Source organism: Hesperophylax consimilis, chromosome 31 (assembly GCF_061612785.1).
Source record: "Hesperophylax consimilis isolate HC1 chromosome 31, BYU_Hcon_1.0, whole genome shotgun sequence".
NCBI classification, from domain to species: Eukaryota; Metazoa; Arthropoda; class Insecta; order Trichoptera; family Limnephilidae; genus Hesperophylax; species Hesperophylax consimilis.
The window spans coordinates 7,862,517-7,881,232 of NC_142866.1; the positions used below are offsets into that span (position 1 = coordinate 7,862,517).

At 35.0% G+C, this 18,716-nt stretch overlaps 2 protein-coding genes across 3 annotated transcripts in view; both read right to left on the reverse strand.

Annotated features, from left to right (window-relative positions):
• Nucleotides 1-2,172: 2,172 nt before the first annotated feature.
• Nucleotides 2,173-3,868, reverse strand: TwdlT (TweedleT). Of its 2 annotated transcripts, XM_089649920.1 has the most exons (3): nucleotides 3,799-3,868; nucleotides 3,089-3,290; nucleotides 2,173-3,055 (listed from the first exon to the last, which is right to left on the reverse strand). In XM_089649920.1, exons 1-3 carry the CDS (start codon nucleotides 3,811-3,813, stop codon nucleotides 2,292-2,294), a joined length of 981 nt encoding a protein of 326 aa, XP_089506046.1. In that variant the 5' UTR covers nucleotides 3,814-3,868; the 3' UTR covers nucleotides 2,173-2,291. The 2 variants fall into 2 exon arrangements, with proteins under 2 accessions (XP_089506046.1, XP_089506045.1); XM_089649919.1 differs by having other exon boundaries at nucleotides 2,173-3,290.
• A 39-nt stretch (nucleotides 3,869-3,907) lies between these two features.
• The window catches only part of LOC149409398 (uncharacterized), a 138,914-nt gene continuing 124,105 nt past the window's right edge, over nucleotides 3,908-18,716 (reverse strand). The window contains exon 4 of the mRNA XM_089649788.1: nucleotides 3,908-4,119. Coding sequence (XP_089505914.1) covers nucleotides 3,908-4,119 — 212 coding nt within the window. The remainder of the gene's footprint in view (nucleotides 4,120-18,716) is intronic.

Sequence of the window (18,716 nt, forward strand, 5' to 3'; positions counted from 1 at the left end):
TACAATGTATGCCCTTAATATAAACGATTATCGCAATGTTTTTATGAATTGCCCTTTCTGAAAAATCTTACTATTATTATAATTATTTATACAATATAACTTGTGCGGTGTGAACATAATACATGTTTTCTAAAATAACTATCGCTTTATCGTAAGATCTTATTAAAATAAGGCGATTGTTGAAATAATTGCACCGGAGAATCTCAACATTGTTTGGCAATGGAAAGAGGTATACGATCCGCTATCTGATTTTTTATGTGAAATAATTAAAAAATAATAAGAGAATGGACCAATCTGCGTTATACACTTCTTCCCACATTCACATTTCTCAATAATAATGTGTATTTCTGCAAACCTGTCACAATGCAATAAATATAAATGCTCTAATCATCGGAAAGGAATGCGTATAAAATTTCGAATTCTTTACTTTTTAAATTGTAACACTGTTCGTATCCACACGAATAATTATTTGGTTTCGATTGCTAGTCGATTTCAACACAAATTTTGTTGTTATCTCAAAACACAAAATAAACCAGTTTATTTTTTCAGCAAACGAGTACTTGGTATACAGAACAAGTTCATACCTATATACGAGTCAAATTATCATTATATTGTATTCTAGGTACGACATCTACAAAGATTTGAATTATTTTATTAGAAAAGTCGATTAAAATTTATAAATGAATGAAAAGTACAACGACCATACAAATAAATATAATCGTTGAATGTAATAGAAAGAAATACCAAACGAATTAAAAAATTTCTTCAACAATTTCAAAATCACGTCATTTAAATTTGATTAAAATAAAAAACTTTGTATAAACCATTATTGAATAAAAATTATGATCCATTTTGATTTCATAGTGTTGTACACAAAGTTTCTTATTTTATGTGAATTAGATTTCATTTCCTTAAAAATATTTTATCTGGTTTCAAAAGCATTGCGAAGTATTTTTGGATGTGGCAAAATTAAAACTATGAATTTTTGTGCTACAGAACAAGTGAACTGAAAATAATTTTGAAGTTACATAAAACATTGATAAATATTATCATTTTAACTAATGCAATATTGATACAATATGTATTTTCAACACATGTTGTTGTTTATAAATATAATATTATTTGCAGTTGATTGCAGTGAGTGGAGAACGTCTTATTGAAAGGTAAACGAATGTGAAAAATAAATTGATGCTTTGAAAATTTAGCATTATTATTCAATCTGGAGTCAAACAATTAAAAGAGTGCCTTTTGAGCCATCTTCCCAATGTATATTATAATGTGGTTATTAGAGTTGTATCTGTTCTGAAATCAAAGGAAGCATCACCACCAAAATAAATGAGCGAACCACGACTACCACTACTGGAGGCTGTTGGTAGGCGAGCGCGATTGTTTCTCGTGTGCTTCGTTTCAGGCAAGACAGTCAAGAAACTCCATTTTGCGTTTCACTTTCACCGGACAGCAGCACCTTTGGGAGAATTATCGCTAATTCTCAGCCAGGCGAGTGTGAGAGGATTTTGCCGAAATCATTTTGCAATCAAGATCGAAGACTTTCTACATGCTCTCTATATTATGAAAGTTGCAAATCTGTCAGAGAAAAAAATAATCAATGTTATTTATAATAATTAAGTCACTTGGTTCGGCGCTAATCCGGCGACTGCTGCACACTTTTGTATTTGTAAGACATGTTGTAAGATTAATGGGTTTTCACATGGAATCGGGCGGTTGGCGACATACTTCATATTTCACTATTTTATAATTTGCTAGAGCAATATACTAACGAAAATATAACAATGTATAAAATAAAGAGTGAGATATCTTTAAAAAAGAATACAATAATATGACTGAAGATCTGAGAAGTTACATTTTGAATTAATATATTGCAAGTTGCTAAATTATCAATTGAGGAATAAAATTAAATCGCAATAGAGGAGAACGCAATCGCAAATACAAATAAAACAGTGAAAATGAAATATGTCGCCTGTTCGCCCAATGCCATGCTGGAAGAAAGACAATAATTAAAAAGCGAGTACATTTGTTTTTATGAAAATGCATTTTATTGCCACCGTTTTCTTGCAAAATACGTAATAATAATATTAACACTAAAAATTAAAAATAATAATAATACATGCACACTGAGTAGTGAAAAATATGTACAAGAGTGAATAGTCGAAGGCGATGTTGTCATTTTTGACGGGACCCTTGAATACACAAGGGGCACTGTTGCCAAAAGTGAAACGATACCTACAGCCAGGGCTGTCGGGAACGTTACCCGTAGTGAGCGCTGGCCCAGCTTAGTAGGGGCCGGACTGGCCGGGGGGCCCGTACTGGGAGGAGGGCCCGCTGGGGCCGGATCCTCCGATGCTTCCTCCGTGTCCTCCTCCGATGCCGCCCCCGATGCCGCCTCCATGGCCGCCATCTCCGATGCCACCTCCAATGCCACCTCCGATGCCACTGCCTCCGATGCCACCTCCGATGCCACCGCCATGTCCTCCTCCGAGGCCACCTCCGATTCCACCGCCGATTCCACCACCGATGCCACCGCCGATTCCACCGCCGATTCCACCGCCGATTCCACCTCCGATTCCTCCGCCGATTCCACCTCCGATTCCACCGCCGGACTCCTTCTGGGTCTTGTAACGGATGAAGTAGACCTCGGGCTTTGAGGGTTGAGTAGGGATGGCTGTGGGGATGTTGATCTCGGGCTGTTCTTCGGGTTTCTTGACCAGAACGTATACGAGGGTCTTCTCTTCATTCTGGGCCTGCAGGGGAATGATAGGCGCAGTTGGTGCGGGAGGTGCTGGGGCCTTGATGAAGATGATCTTGTAGTGCTTCTGGGGTGGGCCGGGGGTAGCGATGGGGCGGATATGGTGCTCTTCTGGCTCTGGTGGGGGAACATGGACGTAGATGTGCTTCTGCACGATGGGTTGTTGGTATCCACCTCCGAATCCTCCTCCGAATCCACCTCCTCCGAATCCACCTCCACCTCCGAATCCGCTGCCTCCTCCGATACCTCCACCGCCGCCATGTCCTCCTCCGATGCCACCGCTGAAACCACCTCCGCCGATGCTACCTCCGCCGATGCTACCACCTCCGTGCCCGCCGCTGCTGAAACCCCCGATGCTGCTGATGCCTCCGCTGCTGAAGCCACCGCTGAAGCCGCCGCCACCTCCATGTCCTCCTCCGCCACTGATGCCACCTCCTGGTGCTCCGTAGCTTCCAGATGGTCTGGGAGGACTGTAGCTGTACCCGGCTTCAGGCCTGGCCTGAGCCATCACTATCGCTGCCAACACCTAATAAAACATTGAAAATTAAACACCTATCTAGAAATATATTAAAATTATTGATTTATAACAAAATAGCAATGGCCTTTGAGTCTCGAATTTTCCTGTACTTGCTAAAAACTTGAGCATGAGTAGTTCAAGTGGCGTGTTTGTAATCATTATTAATGATGCACGAAATTTAGTAGATATTTTACTATTTTAATTGTTAAGCTTTAAGACTTTTCACAGTATCACATTTTGTAAAACAATAATTGTAATGTTTGATCTTTAATAGTAGTCAATAATTGAACTCTATTAAAATACAAACATTAATCACTTGTTAATCAAGATGTGGGTTTTGTGAACGTTTAACTGTTATCACTGATTCAATTATTGATTTGATGATGAGAACCATTGAGAGATAGCAACGGATAACACGATGAAGCTATAACTTTGCACTTTGTTAATATAAAGAATCACGGTTGTAGCAAGCACGAGATCAGAGTTGACTGAAGAAGGACTGTTGTGGACTGCTTACCACTAAGACCCTCATGGTTTCTGATATGTATTCCTGTCGAAGCACCGCTTCTTTGTTACTCTGCCGATGAGAGCTGTACGACTGATGCCATTGAGGAGTCCGCGGGGGCTTAAGTAGTGGCCAGTCCATCCCCGGCCTTGGGGCTAGGGAAGGGGGGGGGGCGTGAGAAGATGGATCCCCACGAGTCTTCTGCTTTTGGCGGGCCAGGAGTGAAAGTCCGCCCGGTGAAAGTCAGCCGCGCTTTTCGGCAGCCAGTCGCCACAGCCTCCCAGCGAGCAAGCAGGCAGACCCGCAAACCAGCAAGCAGCGCGCCGGACTCATCTTACGTCACAACTATACATGTGTACTTGTCTATTCTTGATATGTTACCGTACTAGCTCTATGAGCTGCTGTACTATAGGTGCAATTCTTGTTCGCGGCCCTTGTTCTGATTATATTATTTAATTAAGTATTAGTACATTAAACATCTGCTATTATAATAAATATTAAAAGCAACTTCATGATAAATTTGTATAATGGGTAATGAATGAAAGAATAATATATGTCTTTATTATATTTTTCTCAAATACAAATAAGACACTTACTACAAACATGAATTAAAACTGCCTAAAAATATCATCAAAGCTCTTTCGAGGAAAATTCATTTATTTTTGTTTAAATTTCATAGTAGAAGAATATACTACTAACACATATTAACGAAACATGAAACAGAACAAGATACGGGAAATTAAAAGATAACGGTCACAACTGGGAATCGAATCCTGGATCTCTGACTTACCGGGATAGTGTCTTTAGGTACTCGACATTTTTACATTCTGTGTCTTATTCCGTTTCATGTTTCAATTAAATTTGTAAGTATTATCTTCTTCTTCAGTGGTATATTATATTGATGGGCAAAACCCTCAAAAATTAAAAAAAAATTCTCCAATAAAAATGAAATATTTAAATTACGTTTTTCGTGAATATGATTTAGATATTGTAAATAAAAGGGATTTGATATTTTAGATTACTGTAATACTTTATACTTTTTGCATTACTGTAACTTCTGGCGCTAATATCTAATTAAAATTTTCGACCGGTCAGTGGTTGAGTGGGCATAGCGCTTGGGTCTCACCCGAGCGTCGCGTGTTCGATTCCTCGGCTGGCTAAGTCCTCCATCACAACACAAGCAACATTTTCGGCTTTCTGTGGTGGTAGTAGGAGATTTTCAAACATTGTTGGGTTATCCGTGACCCGGGAATGTTTGTCTTTCTTTTGGTAAAAAAAAAAAAAAAAAAAAAAATTTCACAAGTTTTTTTTAGAACCGCTCCTAACCAAGTTAAAGAATTGGACAGAGAATATAACTTCTCCGAAATTAGTGTATTTCTAATCTTCTACTTAAGCGATCAAATATAATGACAAATATCAAAGTGCACTAAATGTGAAATATATGATCTGCTAACATACTTTAATCTGTTTTATACTTAAACGTAGGCCATTAAAAATGCATTTTCATGAATAATCATTTAAAATATCGATCGCTCCGGTTTATTTACGCTTCCAGCTTTATCTTATGTAGTTATTAACTGAATAATTCATTCACTTGTCAAACAAGCCTAAACACATTCCACAAAAAGGCAAAATGCTTACTTGTAAAACTGAAGATGTAAACATTGGTTGGAGATTAGATGACAAGAACAAATAACACTTTTGAACCAAGGGTATCGACCAAAAAAGGCATTCATTGAAATTCACGCAAAATGATTACACATTGTAATTGTTTTAACTATAAAAAGTGAATAACTTATATCTGAGCTGAGGTAACTGTTAGTTTCACTGTATGCATCATGCAACATCAAAAATTTATGTCTAAATATTATACAAAAATCATTTTGGATGATTTTTAAAAATTGTAACGGAGACGATTTACATACTTCCAGTGACATATGAGCCATGGACACATTGTGATATCTCTAATATTTATTCACGATAATTTATGTGTTTTATGTGTAAGATAGGATTGAAAAGATGATACTTTGAATGGAAAAATGAGATGTTCACGAGGTTATGCTTAAAGGTTTCACAAGTATCGATGATCTTGGTTAGTTTTGCTTTTTTTATGTAAAATCTGTTGAATCGGATAACCAACACCTCTGAGGGGTGAGGTTTAAGAACATCATCTCCTTTATTTCCTTAAAAAGCACTTCCACACAGCATCTCTAAAGATGACTTAATCCACGAGGAAAATTATTTGTGTGGGCCTAATGTAAAAAAAAATACACACTAACACAATATTTAATCATTAAAAACGAAGATAATATTAGCAAACTTCATTGAAATATGAAACAAAAAAAAAACAATGAACATAAAAAAGATAACGGTTGCAAATGGGAATTGAGCCCAGATTATCTGTCTTACGGGAAAACACCTTCCCAATTGAGCAAACTGAGACCTTATTATATTTGTCATTTTTAAATATATTCTATTTCAATTTAAGAATGACATAATTATTTTCAAACAATTCCCATTACCATTTTCCGTGTCTCGTTCTGTTTCATATTTCGTTGAGATGTGTCAATATTTTGTTTTTCTTCAACGATAAAATTTTATTTAGTTATTGGGTTTTCAAACTCTCAGTTTAAAACAAAAGCCTTGTAGGTCAATAATAAGAAAGGCGTATCACACGACAAATAATAATTTGAATTCACATTACTTTGTAAGGGGTGAAAACTGAGGCATGATGGAGGTATAATAATAAGATGAATCACCTTAACAGTTGTTTACCTACTGAGTAGGTATGTGGATATAAAACGTTACTTGAAAAGGCACTAGCCGTGTTCGGTAACCAGATCTGAATAGACAAGAACTTCCTCAAATTCATCTTCCCCATCTCCTTCCCCTCTCCACTACCTTCAGTCTCATAACATACCTCATTTGGGGATGTCATTGACTAACTGACTCCAGACGTTTGGGAGCAGTTGGGACTCTTGTTCTGATTTTTCATATCCCAAACTAATAGTGTGATTAAAAAACTGGTACTAACTATTCCATAATTAATAACAATCACAGTCATTTCACACTTTCACAGTCGACGGCAATTTAAATTAACAAAATGTAAAAAAACTAAAAATAACATAAAATAAATAAAAATAATAATTAAAAAATAAATAAATTAAAATCATAACAACTAACAATTTGTAGGCTTTTTAAGACGGTTGAAATACAGTTAAATTAAAATAAAAACTATAGCAGACTTAAGGTCATGCGATGACCAGTGTTTTTTGATATAGTGTCCTCTGCGTGCAGTTTTATCTTTTATAAGCATAAACTTTTTAATATAAGTGTGTTTGTCTGAAGTGACTTGCCAGGTAAGTATGTTTTGGTATCTTTTCTAAATAACAAATGTAGATCCTAGGAAATAAATTGTACAGCGCCCTTGAGGTGATTTTCACAAAAACGGCGCTCTACAAATTATCCAATTATTATTATTATTAATCGTTGATGGTGTTCTAACAGTGGGCTGAAACATTTTTGTTTCAATGTCTCAACACTGCTATGCTATTAATTTCGAGACAAACATATTAACAGTGTCCCAGTGGACAGTTATGTTCCATCCGCGACATGTTACTTTTATGAGACAGACAGTTCTGTCACAAAGAGAATGCTAAGCAATACGCGAATGAAAGAAAATCGAAAATAATGTCCACATTCTATGTTGTTTCAGGAAAGGAATATGACGTCACCGAACTCTCTAGAACTTGACGCATTAAGATTATCAGAGAGAATATAGCGACTTTCCCCATGTAATGTTTATTTGTAAACGTAGGTTCCTACAGCCATTTTTATAAGGTCCATCAAACACTGCAATCAACTGGGAACTGGCACCGGGAATGGTAGCACCAATTAAAAAGTACCATTTATTGAGTAATACAACCCACAACCTTTACGATTTGAAAGCCGACGGTAGGCATACATATTACGCCATCTCAGTTTATCTACAAAGTTTATTCACAGGATATAGCATTATTTTTTTTCGTAAAATATCCAAAGAAAAAAGCGTTGAAAGTTGTAAATTTTCTCTGAAAATCAGGCAGTGCTCCAAAAATTACAATTCTATTTTTGCTTGTTTTCTGCACCTATAAACTTCGCGAGAGTGTTCAAACAGAAAGTTCAAAAATATATTTTTGTATACATGGAATTTTCTTCGTGCAGGCAAGATTCTTAGACCAGCGTTTTTGTAATCATGTCAGATTTAATGTAAAATTATATATGCGGCAATTACATTGCACCCTAAAAAAGTACTAAATTTGTATTTTAGTAAAATAATATGCTCATAGAAGTAGGTGGGTACTTTATAATATACTCTCTTGGTCTACTTAGATCCATGAAATACTGTCAGTATATTTTATTTTAAAAGACAGACAAACATGATAATTATAATTATGATTGTCTCTACATAGGTACCCTTTATCTTTGTTTTTTTTTAATATTTTTAAATATTTGTATGCACACACTCCTCGCTTCATCCGCATTCAAACATTAACTATAACATAAAAATAACAATAACGAAAAAAAAAACAATTTTTGAAAATTAGTGGCCTGCTACGGGCAAAAATCGAGTCTGGTTATTCTTGTAAGTAGGTTCATAATACTGATACAGCGGTTTAACACACACGGTACATCACACGCGTTTGAGGGGGAAAAGATCCGGATATTTGAATTGACCATAAGCCGCAAAACGACAATTTAATGACGCGAAATTATTATTTTATGCTTTCCATGAAAATCGAAGTTGATGCAATCGAAATGTACAAATAAATTTGTTAATTAGATAGATCTACTCATTACTCGTATGATGCATAAAACGAGTAGGAATATGTTTTTACTACATGTCAAAAGTTGTTATAATATGTTTGAATAATATTTGAGAAGAGTCTCGAGTTTTAATATTTTTGAAGTTCTTTGGTGCACCGTGTACTGGAACCTGCCATTGTTTCACATAGATTAGTTATTTCATTCGTAATAATGGATTTAAATATATATTTAGACTAAACCTGAAAGACATGAGCCATATATAGCTATAACATTATTAAAATACCGGAAAGTAGAAGAGAAGAGATGGGAAGACTGACAGAGATATTGAAAGAAGGGCCATGTAGGCAACTCCATTAATGGAGGACTGAACGCAGTTGGCGCTAACAAAAAATTGTCCAAAGAAGCGAAGTTAGCAGTCCACAATGGAGTGCTGGTACCTACCCTGATGTATGGAAGTGAGGCATGGAACTGGCAAAGAAAGAATGAAAGTAGATTGAATGCTGTTGAAATGAGATCCCTGAGGCGTATGTGTGGTAAAACCATGTATGATCGTGTAAGGAATGTGGATATCCGAAAAGAGTGCAAGGCTGATGTAAGCGTAATGAGTAAGATCAAAAAAGGGACGCTTAGATGGTTTGGGCATGTAGAGCGAATGAGCGAAGAAAGGAGTGTACGGAGAATATACGATGCAAATATGAATGGTAGCAGCGAGGAAGACATGGCACGACCAAGTGAATCAGATACTTGAGTCGGGCCATGTCAAGAGTCAGAATAATAGAAGAGTATGTATTAGACGATGTATGTATGAGACGATGTATGAATGTGAATGAGAAGACCGAGTTGTTTGGCGGTCCGTCCTCTTTGCCTACCCCTGCGGTGAAACGGCGTGATGGTTAGTTAGTTAGTTAGTTAGAAAGCAGAATTTTAATGATTTAATTTATACAACAACTATGATTTAAGATTTTCACGGCCAAAAGTATTTTTGTTATTTGTTTTTGGGGTATTATGCCGTGTTGCGCTAACTCCTTCTTTAGCCAACGTTTCGGACAGCATTGCAGTGTCCATCATCAGGGCAGATGTCTTATTTGAGTTTGTGTTAAAATGTGAGCTTAAGTATGAGGTTGTGATACCGTGTTGCCAGCTCCAACCCTCTGAGCTAACATTAACGTATCATTTTTTTATTTAAAGTGGTTTTCTTCGTTTAGCTCTGGTGTATCCGTCAATTACGGGATACCAAGAACTATTAAGCTTAGCTCCATCGTCTCTATTGATGTTTACGGGATTTTTATGAATTTCAATGGCCTCCGTAATCAGCCGTGCTCTATAAGTTTTCGGTCTCCCCAGGATTTCAGGAACAAATCCAAAGTAATGCCCGGTGTCAATCAAATGCTCGGCAATTGCCGATTTGTCAGGGTGGCCGAGTTTACAAGCTCTGAAGTGTTCCGAAATTCTTTTGGAGATAGTCCGCTCTGTCTGGCCTACATAGACCTTGTCACATCCGGAACAGCTGAGTTTATACACTCCATCTGTTTCCAGAGGAAACTTAGTCTTTGCAGACCTCAGTAAGTCCTGTATCTTTGTTGTTGTTCCGAAGACAGTCTTGATATTTTCCTTTCTCAAAAGCTTGGCAATTTTGTCTGTCACATTGTGCACATAAGGCAGGAAGGCACAGCCTTTCGACTCTTGTTCAACTCTGTCTTCGTTTGGTGCAGATTTGGCTCTTATGATTTGCCTTGTCTGACTTGCTGGGTAGCCGTTACGCTCCAGTGCATCGGTCAGCTTCGTCCCAGCAAGTCAGACAAGGCAAATCATAAGAGCCAAATCTGCACCAAACGAAGACAGAGTTGAACAAGAGTCGAAAGGCTGTGCCTTCCTGCCTTATGTGCACAATGTGACAGACAAAATTGCCAAGCTTTTGAGAAAGGAAAATATCAAGACTGTCTTCGGAACAACAACAAAGATACAGGACTTACTGAGGTCTGCAAAGACTAAGTTTCCTCTGGAAACAGATGGAGTGTATAAACTCAGCTGTTCCGGATGTGACAAGGTCTATGTAGGCCAGACAGAGCGGACTATCTCCAAAAGAATTTCGGAACACTTCAGAGCTTGTAAACTCGGCCACCCTGACAAATCGGCAATTGCCGAGCATTTGATTGACACCGGGCATTACTTTGGATTTGTTCCTGAAATCCTGGGGAGACCGAAAACTTATAGAGCACGGCTGATTACGGAGGCCATTGAAATTCATAAAAATCCCGTAAACATCAATAGAGACGATGGAGCTAAGCTTAATAGTTCTTGGTATCCCGTAATTGACGGATACACCAGAGCTAAACGAAGAAAACCACTTTAAATAAAAAAATGATACGTTAATGTTAGCTCAGAGGGTTGGAGCTGGCAACACGGTATCACAACCTCATACTTAAGCTCACATTTTAACACAAACTCAAATAAGACATCTGCCCTGATGATGGACACTGCAATGCTGTCCGAAACGTTGGCTAAAGAAGGAGTTAGCGCAACACGGCATAATACCCCAAAAACAAATAACAAAAATATACAACAACTAGTTGTATATGGCGTTGCTGGGGGTTATCCTTTGGAGATAGGTATAGATTTTTCTGTTGGCCTTTTTAAGATATACAATTCCGTAGTATATTATTTAGTTGTATCTCATAAGGTTTAGCTTGAAAATATTTGTTTTCTACTTGATTACAAAACATGGACTTTTCTATACTTTCTATAAATATATATTTTTATTATTACATCTATAAAAGTACAAAGTTTGAGTTGTATAACTATGGAAATAGATTTATTTAATTTTTTTCTAACCAGGAAAAATGCAAATAATATGGGTTGATATTTATAGTGGTTATTAGCTATTTTAAATACTATCTACTAACTGTACTAACTTACTACGATCTTTAATTTAACGTTCGTACTAATGGGATATACTGCCTAGCGCAAATGATTATGAAGCTTATTTTAAATTATGTCCATCAATCGTTTAAAATCGTAATAATGAGAATTAAAACAATTATTAATAACCTTCAGCTACTATAAATCATTCATTAAATGCGAGTATAATTGAAATAAAAACTTACCGTAACCATTTTTTAATTTGTATTAAAATATAGTTACCAAAGGTCTGGAGATAATTATTAAACAATTAAAACTTCAAGTTCGTTCCTGAATTTAAGTGTCGAATCCTTGTTTGCGCAGCCTTTTGGTATCTAATCCTTGTTTGCGCAGCGTTTAAGTGTCGAATCCTCGCTTGCGTGGCCTTTAAGTATCGAATCCTTGTTTGCGTAGCCTTAGATATTTCGGTTTAATATTTTCAATATTTTCTTATAATTGTGATGAGTGTGCTCTTCAATTTGACCTTTTTTTTGTCTTTCGTATAAGAATCAAACCAAATTTATTTTCTTGTTCAAATTAATAATTCAATTTTTTACATATTTAACATAATTCAATGGAAGAATATGCGATGTCTTCAAATGTATTGGCTTTGAATAACACAGATAACTTGGCTCGTGAGATTCAATTAAATTTGAGTACGATCTTAATGAAGAAGCTAAGAAACTCAATTATTTTTTACTTGGTAATTATAAGGTTTATTGCGACACGTTGCGCGTGCATGTTTATTCCACAATTGCGATCGTAAAAATATGAAATCAAATTAATCTCGACCTCGGCTGAACTATGAAAGTACAAACATAGTATCATGAAATTACCCGGGGTCAGAAGCAGCAAAGAGGCGAGCAAGTTACGTACTTATATAAAGCCAGCGATCTCTAGTACCGCTCTCAGTGCATAAAATAGCCGCAGCCGGTAAAGCTAGCAATCACTCTCTTCAAACTATTACAATGGGAATCTTTGAGCTAGATTTGCTGAACTGTTTATTTGATTTAATTTCAGTAAATTCATGATTGCACTTACAAAACTTATTGCCAGAATTATATTTAATGTAAATAAGAACTTTATGGAAAATTTTAATATTAAAAACAAGAAAAAAAATTATCTTAAATGTATCAAAGTAAGGGACCCTCACCAAGAGTAGGTACAAATAAAATTTGGTTGTGGTGTTTATTTTATTACAACTCCATCTCCTTTGATGACAAGCAAATTGACCATCGACGCTATTTTGATTTTTAGCATTTGAACGATCCCGTTAAAATATAAAAAAAACATAATTGACATGAAGTTTATAACTCCCCATAATTTTTTTTCTGACTTTATGTCCGGGTTAAATCTTCCCCATAGGAAAAACTAAACTCTTCCACAAATGATCATCTAGTCAATGAACATTATGCAAGTGCTTTATATAAGCAAAATAAATACAAAACAATACAAGAACAACACGTCAACTCACCAGAGATCAAATGGGAAAATAATTCACCGACTCCAGATATTTTCATATCAGAGGGTTCGGCTCGGTAGAACTCCTAACAGGGCCTGTAAATCCTACTGAACCCTCAACATGAATATTAAAAAAATCTTTCGTTATCCTACATGTATTCAAAATAACTGATTTTTGCATAATTATTAACATAAGTCTTATTATTTTTTTTTTTTGCATTTCTCTATTTCTTTATTTGCCTTAATTATCATTATAATAATTATCATATATCAGCCCACATCAATCTTGCAGCGTAATTACTTGTCTTACCTACCATTTTGCGTTGCTTTAAAAAAATGGATATTATTTATTATATTTAGTGATGTATTAACTGTTAAATTTACTAACTTTTTGCGGAATGATATGTTATTCAAACTTGTTTCTCCATATACAATTTAATTTAATTACAATTATTACAATTTAAAAGTAAAATTTACTCACGCATTTCTCAATACCTTTTAGATTTTTTCTGTATACCCGTACCTCATACGTATGTCCACATAATATATCATTTATTAGTAATTATTTACTATCGAGACAACCTCTTAATACGCATAAATTGGCAAAACACTTTGCAAAGAAAAAATAATTTAAATTGTCGGAAATGGAAAATAATGCATTTGACTAGCCATTTCGTTCAAATTAATAAATAGATTATTTCCGTTTTTAGTTTGTGACCATATTATGTTTATGCTTAATTTATGATATTGGATAGTGGCGGCAACCTAGTATTTTTATTGTTAATTATTTATTAATCCCAACCTTATTAATATTTATATTTCCAAACTAACCAAAACTGTACTAAAGTTTAAACGCGACGCTCGTTATATTCTACGTGTTAATATATAGCATTTTACTAAAATAAGTTTTTTGCAGGGTATTGCTTTACAGTATTTAGACAAATTATTTGTTTACCCCCGTATATAGGGAATATGAATGTGAATGAATAGTTTTGTTCGATTAAAAATTATTTATTTCGAGAAAGGCATACAAATACAATATTATACCGATGATTCAATCCGATATTGTAATAAAGTTATTTTACGTACAAAACTTTTGATTCATATTGCGTATGTAGGGGCGCAAACAAATAATTTGTCTTAATATATCGTAGAAAATGTATATTTATATATATTATATCTTGTTTGATAGATATTAATTATATTCGTAGTCCTCCTCACTAGGAGATCCTGTGTTGAGGGGACTAGGTTTTGGAAGTTTTCAGCGACTTTCAGAAACTTTAAATAATATGATTCTTTAAAAACATATATTTAAATATTTCATAGGATTTAAGGCGGATTTTTAATATCGGATTAGGTTTTGCATAGATTATTTTTTTAATGCACCATTTTATTTTTATTTAATGGCAGCTCCGCCATCAAAAATAACAAATCGAGATAATCTAGGGTACTTTTATTTAACAACTTTCAAATTAGACACAATCTGAAAACGGGAAATGAACAAAATATTATTTTTAGCAAGTAAATAAAATTTTGTTTCTTTAAGTAAGTAAACAGGTAACAGTAGTAACCTGCTTCTCTGCTATAGATAGTCGCCATAAAACCAAATTGTTTTCCCACTTGAAGATAAGCTTATTCAACTGATGAAATTAACATCACAGTAAAAGTACAACGAGTCTTCTGCCCATCCCGGAAGTGGTTGTAAATGGAGTGTAATCGCTTTGAAAGGCAGCTGCATTCCGTCCGATCTCCGGTCAGTGGGTCTCCGCTGGTCTCGACTCGGCTTCCCGCTGATGGACTGCAGTCGCCGCTACGCGGTCCAAACCGAATGATTTTTTATAATTACAAGGTATAGCAAATATCTGTCACTGCTCAGAAGTATTTTGATGTGAAATATCTTTTGGCGCGACCATGAAAGGTAAAGACAACTCTTGCGTAGCAAGCGTGGCAAGACGGGACGACGCTTTTGTACGAAAAGACACTTCATTCGACCAGTCTTGTGACTCCTGGGCTCTTTCCGCCAGCCGCAAAAACTCGATATATTGGCTTAGCGGATCTATTTTATAAAAATAAAATAATATTTTTTAATATCAAAATTACTTAAAAAAATGTGTTGTATAAAAAAACTGCAAGGTATTTTTAAATTTATTTATTTTTGCAATTGTAAATTATAGACTATTTCAGAAATCGATTATTCATGACTCCAGGGGCGCAACTTAGAAGTTGCTAGTTACGAAAATTTTCGAGTTGATGGTAATTAAATTTTGTGTGAAAAGTCCCGCACAGCCTTTCACAGATTGAACTGGTGAATTGTGCGCGGTAAGTGGTGTATCCTGATAATTACGTGATTTAGCACTTACAAAGCTAGAAAACATCTAAGATCCAGAAAATTTATCTTTAATATTCGTTTCTCACGTAAATTAAACGAGCCTTTACGAATTAAACAAACCCACAGACAGGTGTCATGATTTTTCAAAATAATCAAATTTAAGGAAACAGCTGCAAAAAATTAAATAATTAATATAATAAAGGATATTCAACATAACGCTACAGTTGAAAATTTTGTAGTGTTAGTGGTTGTACGGCGCCCTTGAGGTGATATGTATAATTAATTTATAATTAATTATCCAGTTATTGATATTATCACTTCTCCCTGATAGTCCACAGATTTCAATAGATGTCAGCATTATCATTTTAATTTGTGGTTTCGATTTCGTATCGCTCAACATTTGAAAAATATGACGTATCTATACATTATTTTTGTTTAGTAAATTGATATTTGAAAGCTGTAGAAATCATTTTGAAATAAAATTGCTAGATAGTTGAGTTGACCTAGAAATTCTGTCTGAGAGTTTTTACAGCTTTAAACAATCACACTTCTGCCACATATTTAAGATAGAAGGCGAAAACAGGCCTACGGAAAAAATCTTATTTTTAAATTAAGATTTTTAAGAAACTTTCGAATTGATGGTGGTTTAGTCAAAATGTTAAGGTGAAAAAAAGGGAGGAAAGTGGGAATATTACAAATTCTAAAATTTTGTAAAAAAGTAAAAATGATTGTACGTACTCGAAGGACTTTAGCAAAATTATTTCTGGACCCTGGTATTACAATTGATGTAGAAAGTAAATTTGTTGATGTTTATAATAATTTGAAACTTTTGAGACATACATATTTTTCTTTCGTGGTTTTTCATTTAAGCTTCAATCAAAGGAGCATCGATCTACCTATGCAACCCTGCCTTACAATCTTGTATCCCGCGATCCCGCAATATTTTAAAAAGTTACTGTATTTGCAAACCCTCTATATATACCTTCACTTGGATGCTTTTGGATTGCCCTAGTAATTCATGCATATTTGGATGACCTATGTGCATATTTAAGCCAAAGGTTGGTTTTTTGTAAAATAAACTTGGTAGTAATTATGTATGGCCAGTCTCAACAGCGGAGAAGAGTAGAGAAACTAATTTCACAGCTCTTTAGCTTTGAATATTTTGTAGTATGTTCGAAAATGATGTTTTGATAAAATCGATACCTGTTTTAATGATAATAAACCTGTTTAATAAACATACATAACATGAACAAAATTAATCGTAAATGTTATTTTTTGTTAGCCAGTACGAGTCTTGATACGTTTTTATGACACTATATTGACACGCTTTATTCTAATTGCTGTTACATTAAATTCATAAAACAGTACAATATCCGTCATATATAAGTCGACGTGAAAATCTAGACTAAACTTCATTTAACCCCAATTCACCCACACGACAAAAGAACGGTCTTTCACTTTTTACCAAGTAAGTTTCATTTTACCAACGGTGACCTCACGTTATACAATTAGTCTGAATTTAAAAAGAATAATTAAATGTTAAATAAGAAATTATGTGCGCCCAAATGATAGAGTATTATGTTCAAAATTAAATGTAGGTATTAATCCGCCTTCATCGTGATGATTATATAACAGTGCATTTGGCACAAGTATGAATACTGTTTCAATAGTATTGTTAATGATGGGTCGATCTCACTGGACAGTTTCTGTACCTACTTCACCGCTGTACGCTGTACTGTCCACCGTTCAACGCCAACTTTCTTCACCAATTAAGTTATGCAACGCACATTATGCGGTGACTCTATAAGGGAATCATCTTCAATGGGTACTAAGTAGTGTAAGTAGGTACTAAATCACCGCGTTGCGTGTCTTATAATCTGACACATCGCCGATTGAAAACATTTGAACACCTAACTTATTTAGGAGAGGGGGGGGAGTACTGCGGAAAACATTAAGTATGTAATTAGGTAAGACATATCTAATGGTAAATTGTTGGTTAATACTATTTAGGGTTATCGAAGATGTATCTTATTTAATTATGCGGACTGTATTTTTTTGTTCCTGTGATTGGCCCGTTGATTATAATGTGCAATTTTATGATAGATAAGACCTTAAAAATACCGCCTTTTCTAAATAACGCCAAGCAAACAAAATTTTATTTTTATGCCCTTCCGAGCTTTTATACACAATTTACAGTATTGTTAAAAAACATTATATAGGTAAAAAAAATTGTGAATATCGCTCGAGAGATGGGGAACCTGAAGTTAGTGAGGAGGTGAAGGATATGGGGGGAGAAAAATGTGTGGGAGTAGCTGGCTATCAGATATGGTCACTCAACACGGCTAAAGCAATTTCAAGCAACTTTTTAAGCCTGAATGTTGGTCTTACACCATGGCGATACTCAGAGTATCTTCCACTCTAGAACATGCCGCAAGTGTAATATAAATTAATTTTAATGAATAAATTGTGAATATACACATTCATCAAATAAAATTGATTTGTTCTCGCGACCTTCGGCCTGCTAGTAAAGATTTTTACTCCTCGATCACGGAAGATAGATACCTATGTACGGTTCCATTGACAACAGATATACACTTTTAGAAGTAACTATCCTTAAATCCCAACCAAACCTTACCTAGTCAACTTTTATATCACCTTTGTAATGTGTTTTGGTTTATCACTTATCTGATTTATCCGAGAAACTAAAATATTAAGGTAAATCATTTTTAAGAGTACGAATTTGAATGTATTAGTTAGTGCCCACCGATAGTATTAAGTTTCCAAAATGTTTTTGAATTCAGAATTTACAACACATTTAAATATCGTAGACTGTCATTACATACTCATTAAAAAGTGAAATATTTACATTTCAAAGACAAACAAACATGGGTTTGATCAAAGTCGCAACCTAACTCTCAATCATGATTAAGAAAAGTGTAAATATCAAAATGACAACTGAAAGCGCACTTGTAGCAAGAGGTAATGCTAGCACACGAAAATTATTCTTATTTTTGTGCGTTTCAATCAAATAATTTTTCAAAAACGTTGTAAGCATTTGGGCTGATTTATTTGTTATTTTTGATTTTTAACCAATTCAATATAAAGATTTGCATAATATTATAAATTGCGAAAGTAACAAGGAAAATGAAAAAAAATTAGTGTTTATTTTTTTGATAACAAACCAAATATTTTACTATATTAAATATAATGGATCCATTACCAATTTTAGTGAGAATAAAAGCAAATGTACCGCACATGGTTTTGGTTTTGAGTCACGAGGCTGGCCGAATGAAGAATAGTTCCGTGCAAGGGCGTCGTCCCGTCGTGCCACGCTTGCTATGCAAGAGTTGGTTTTACCCCCCTAGGCGTGAAAAAAAAGTGTTTCATATCAAAATCGTGCTGAAAAATAATAAAAAAATAATGGATGTCTTTTTTT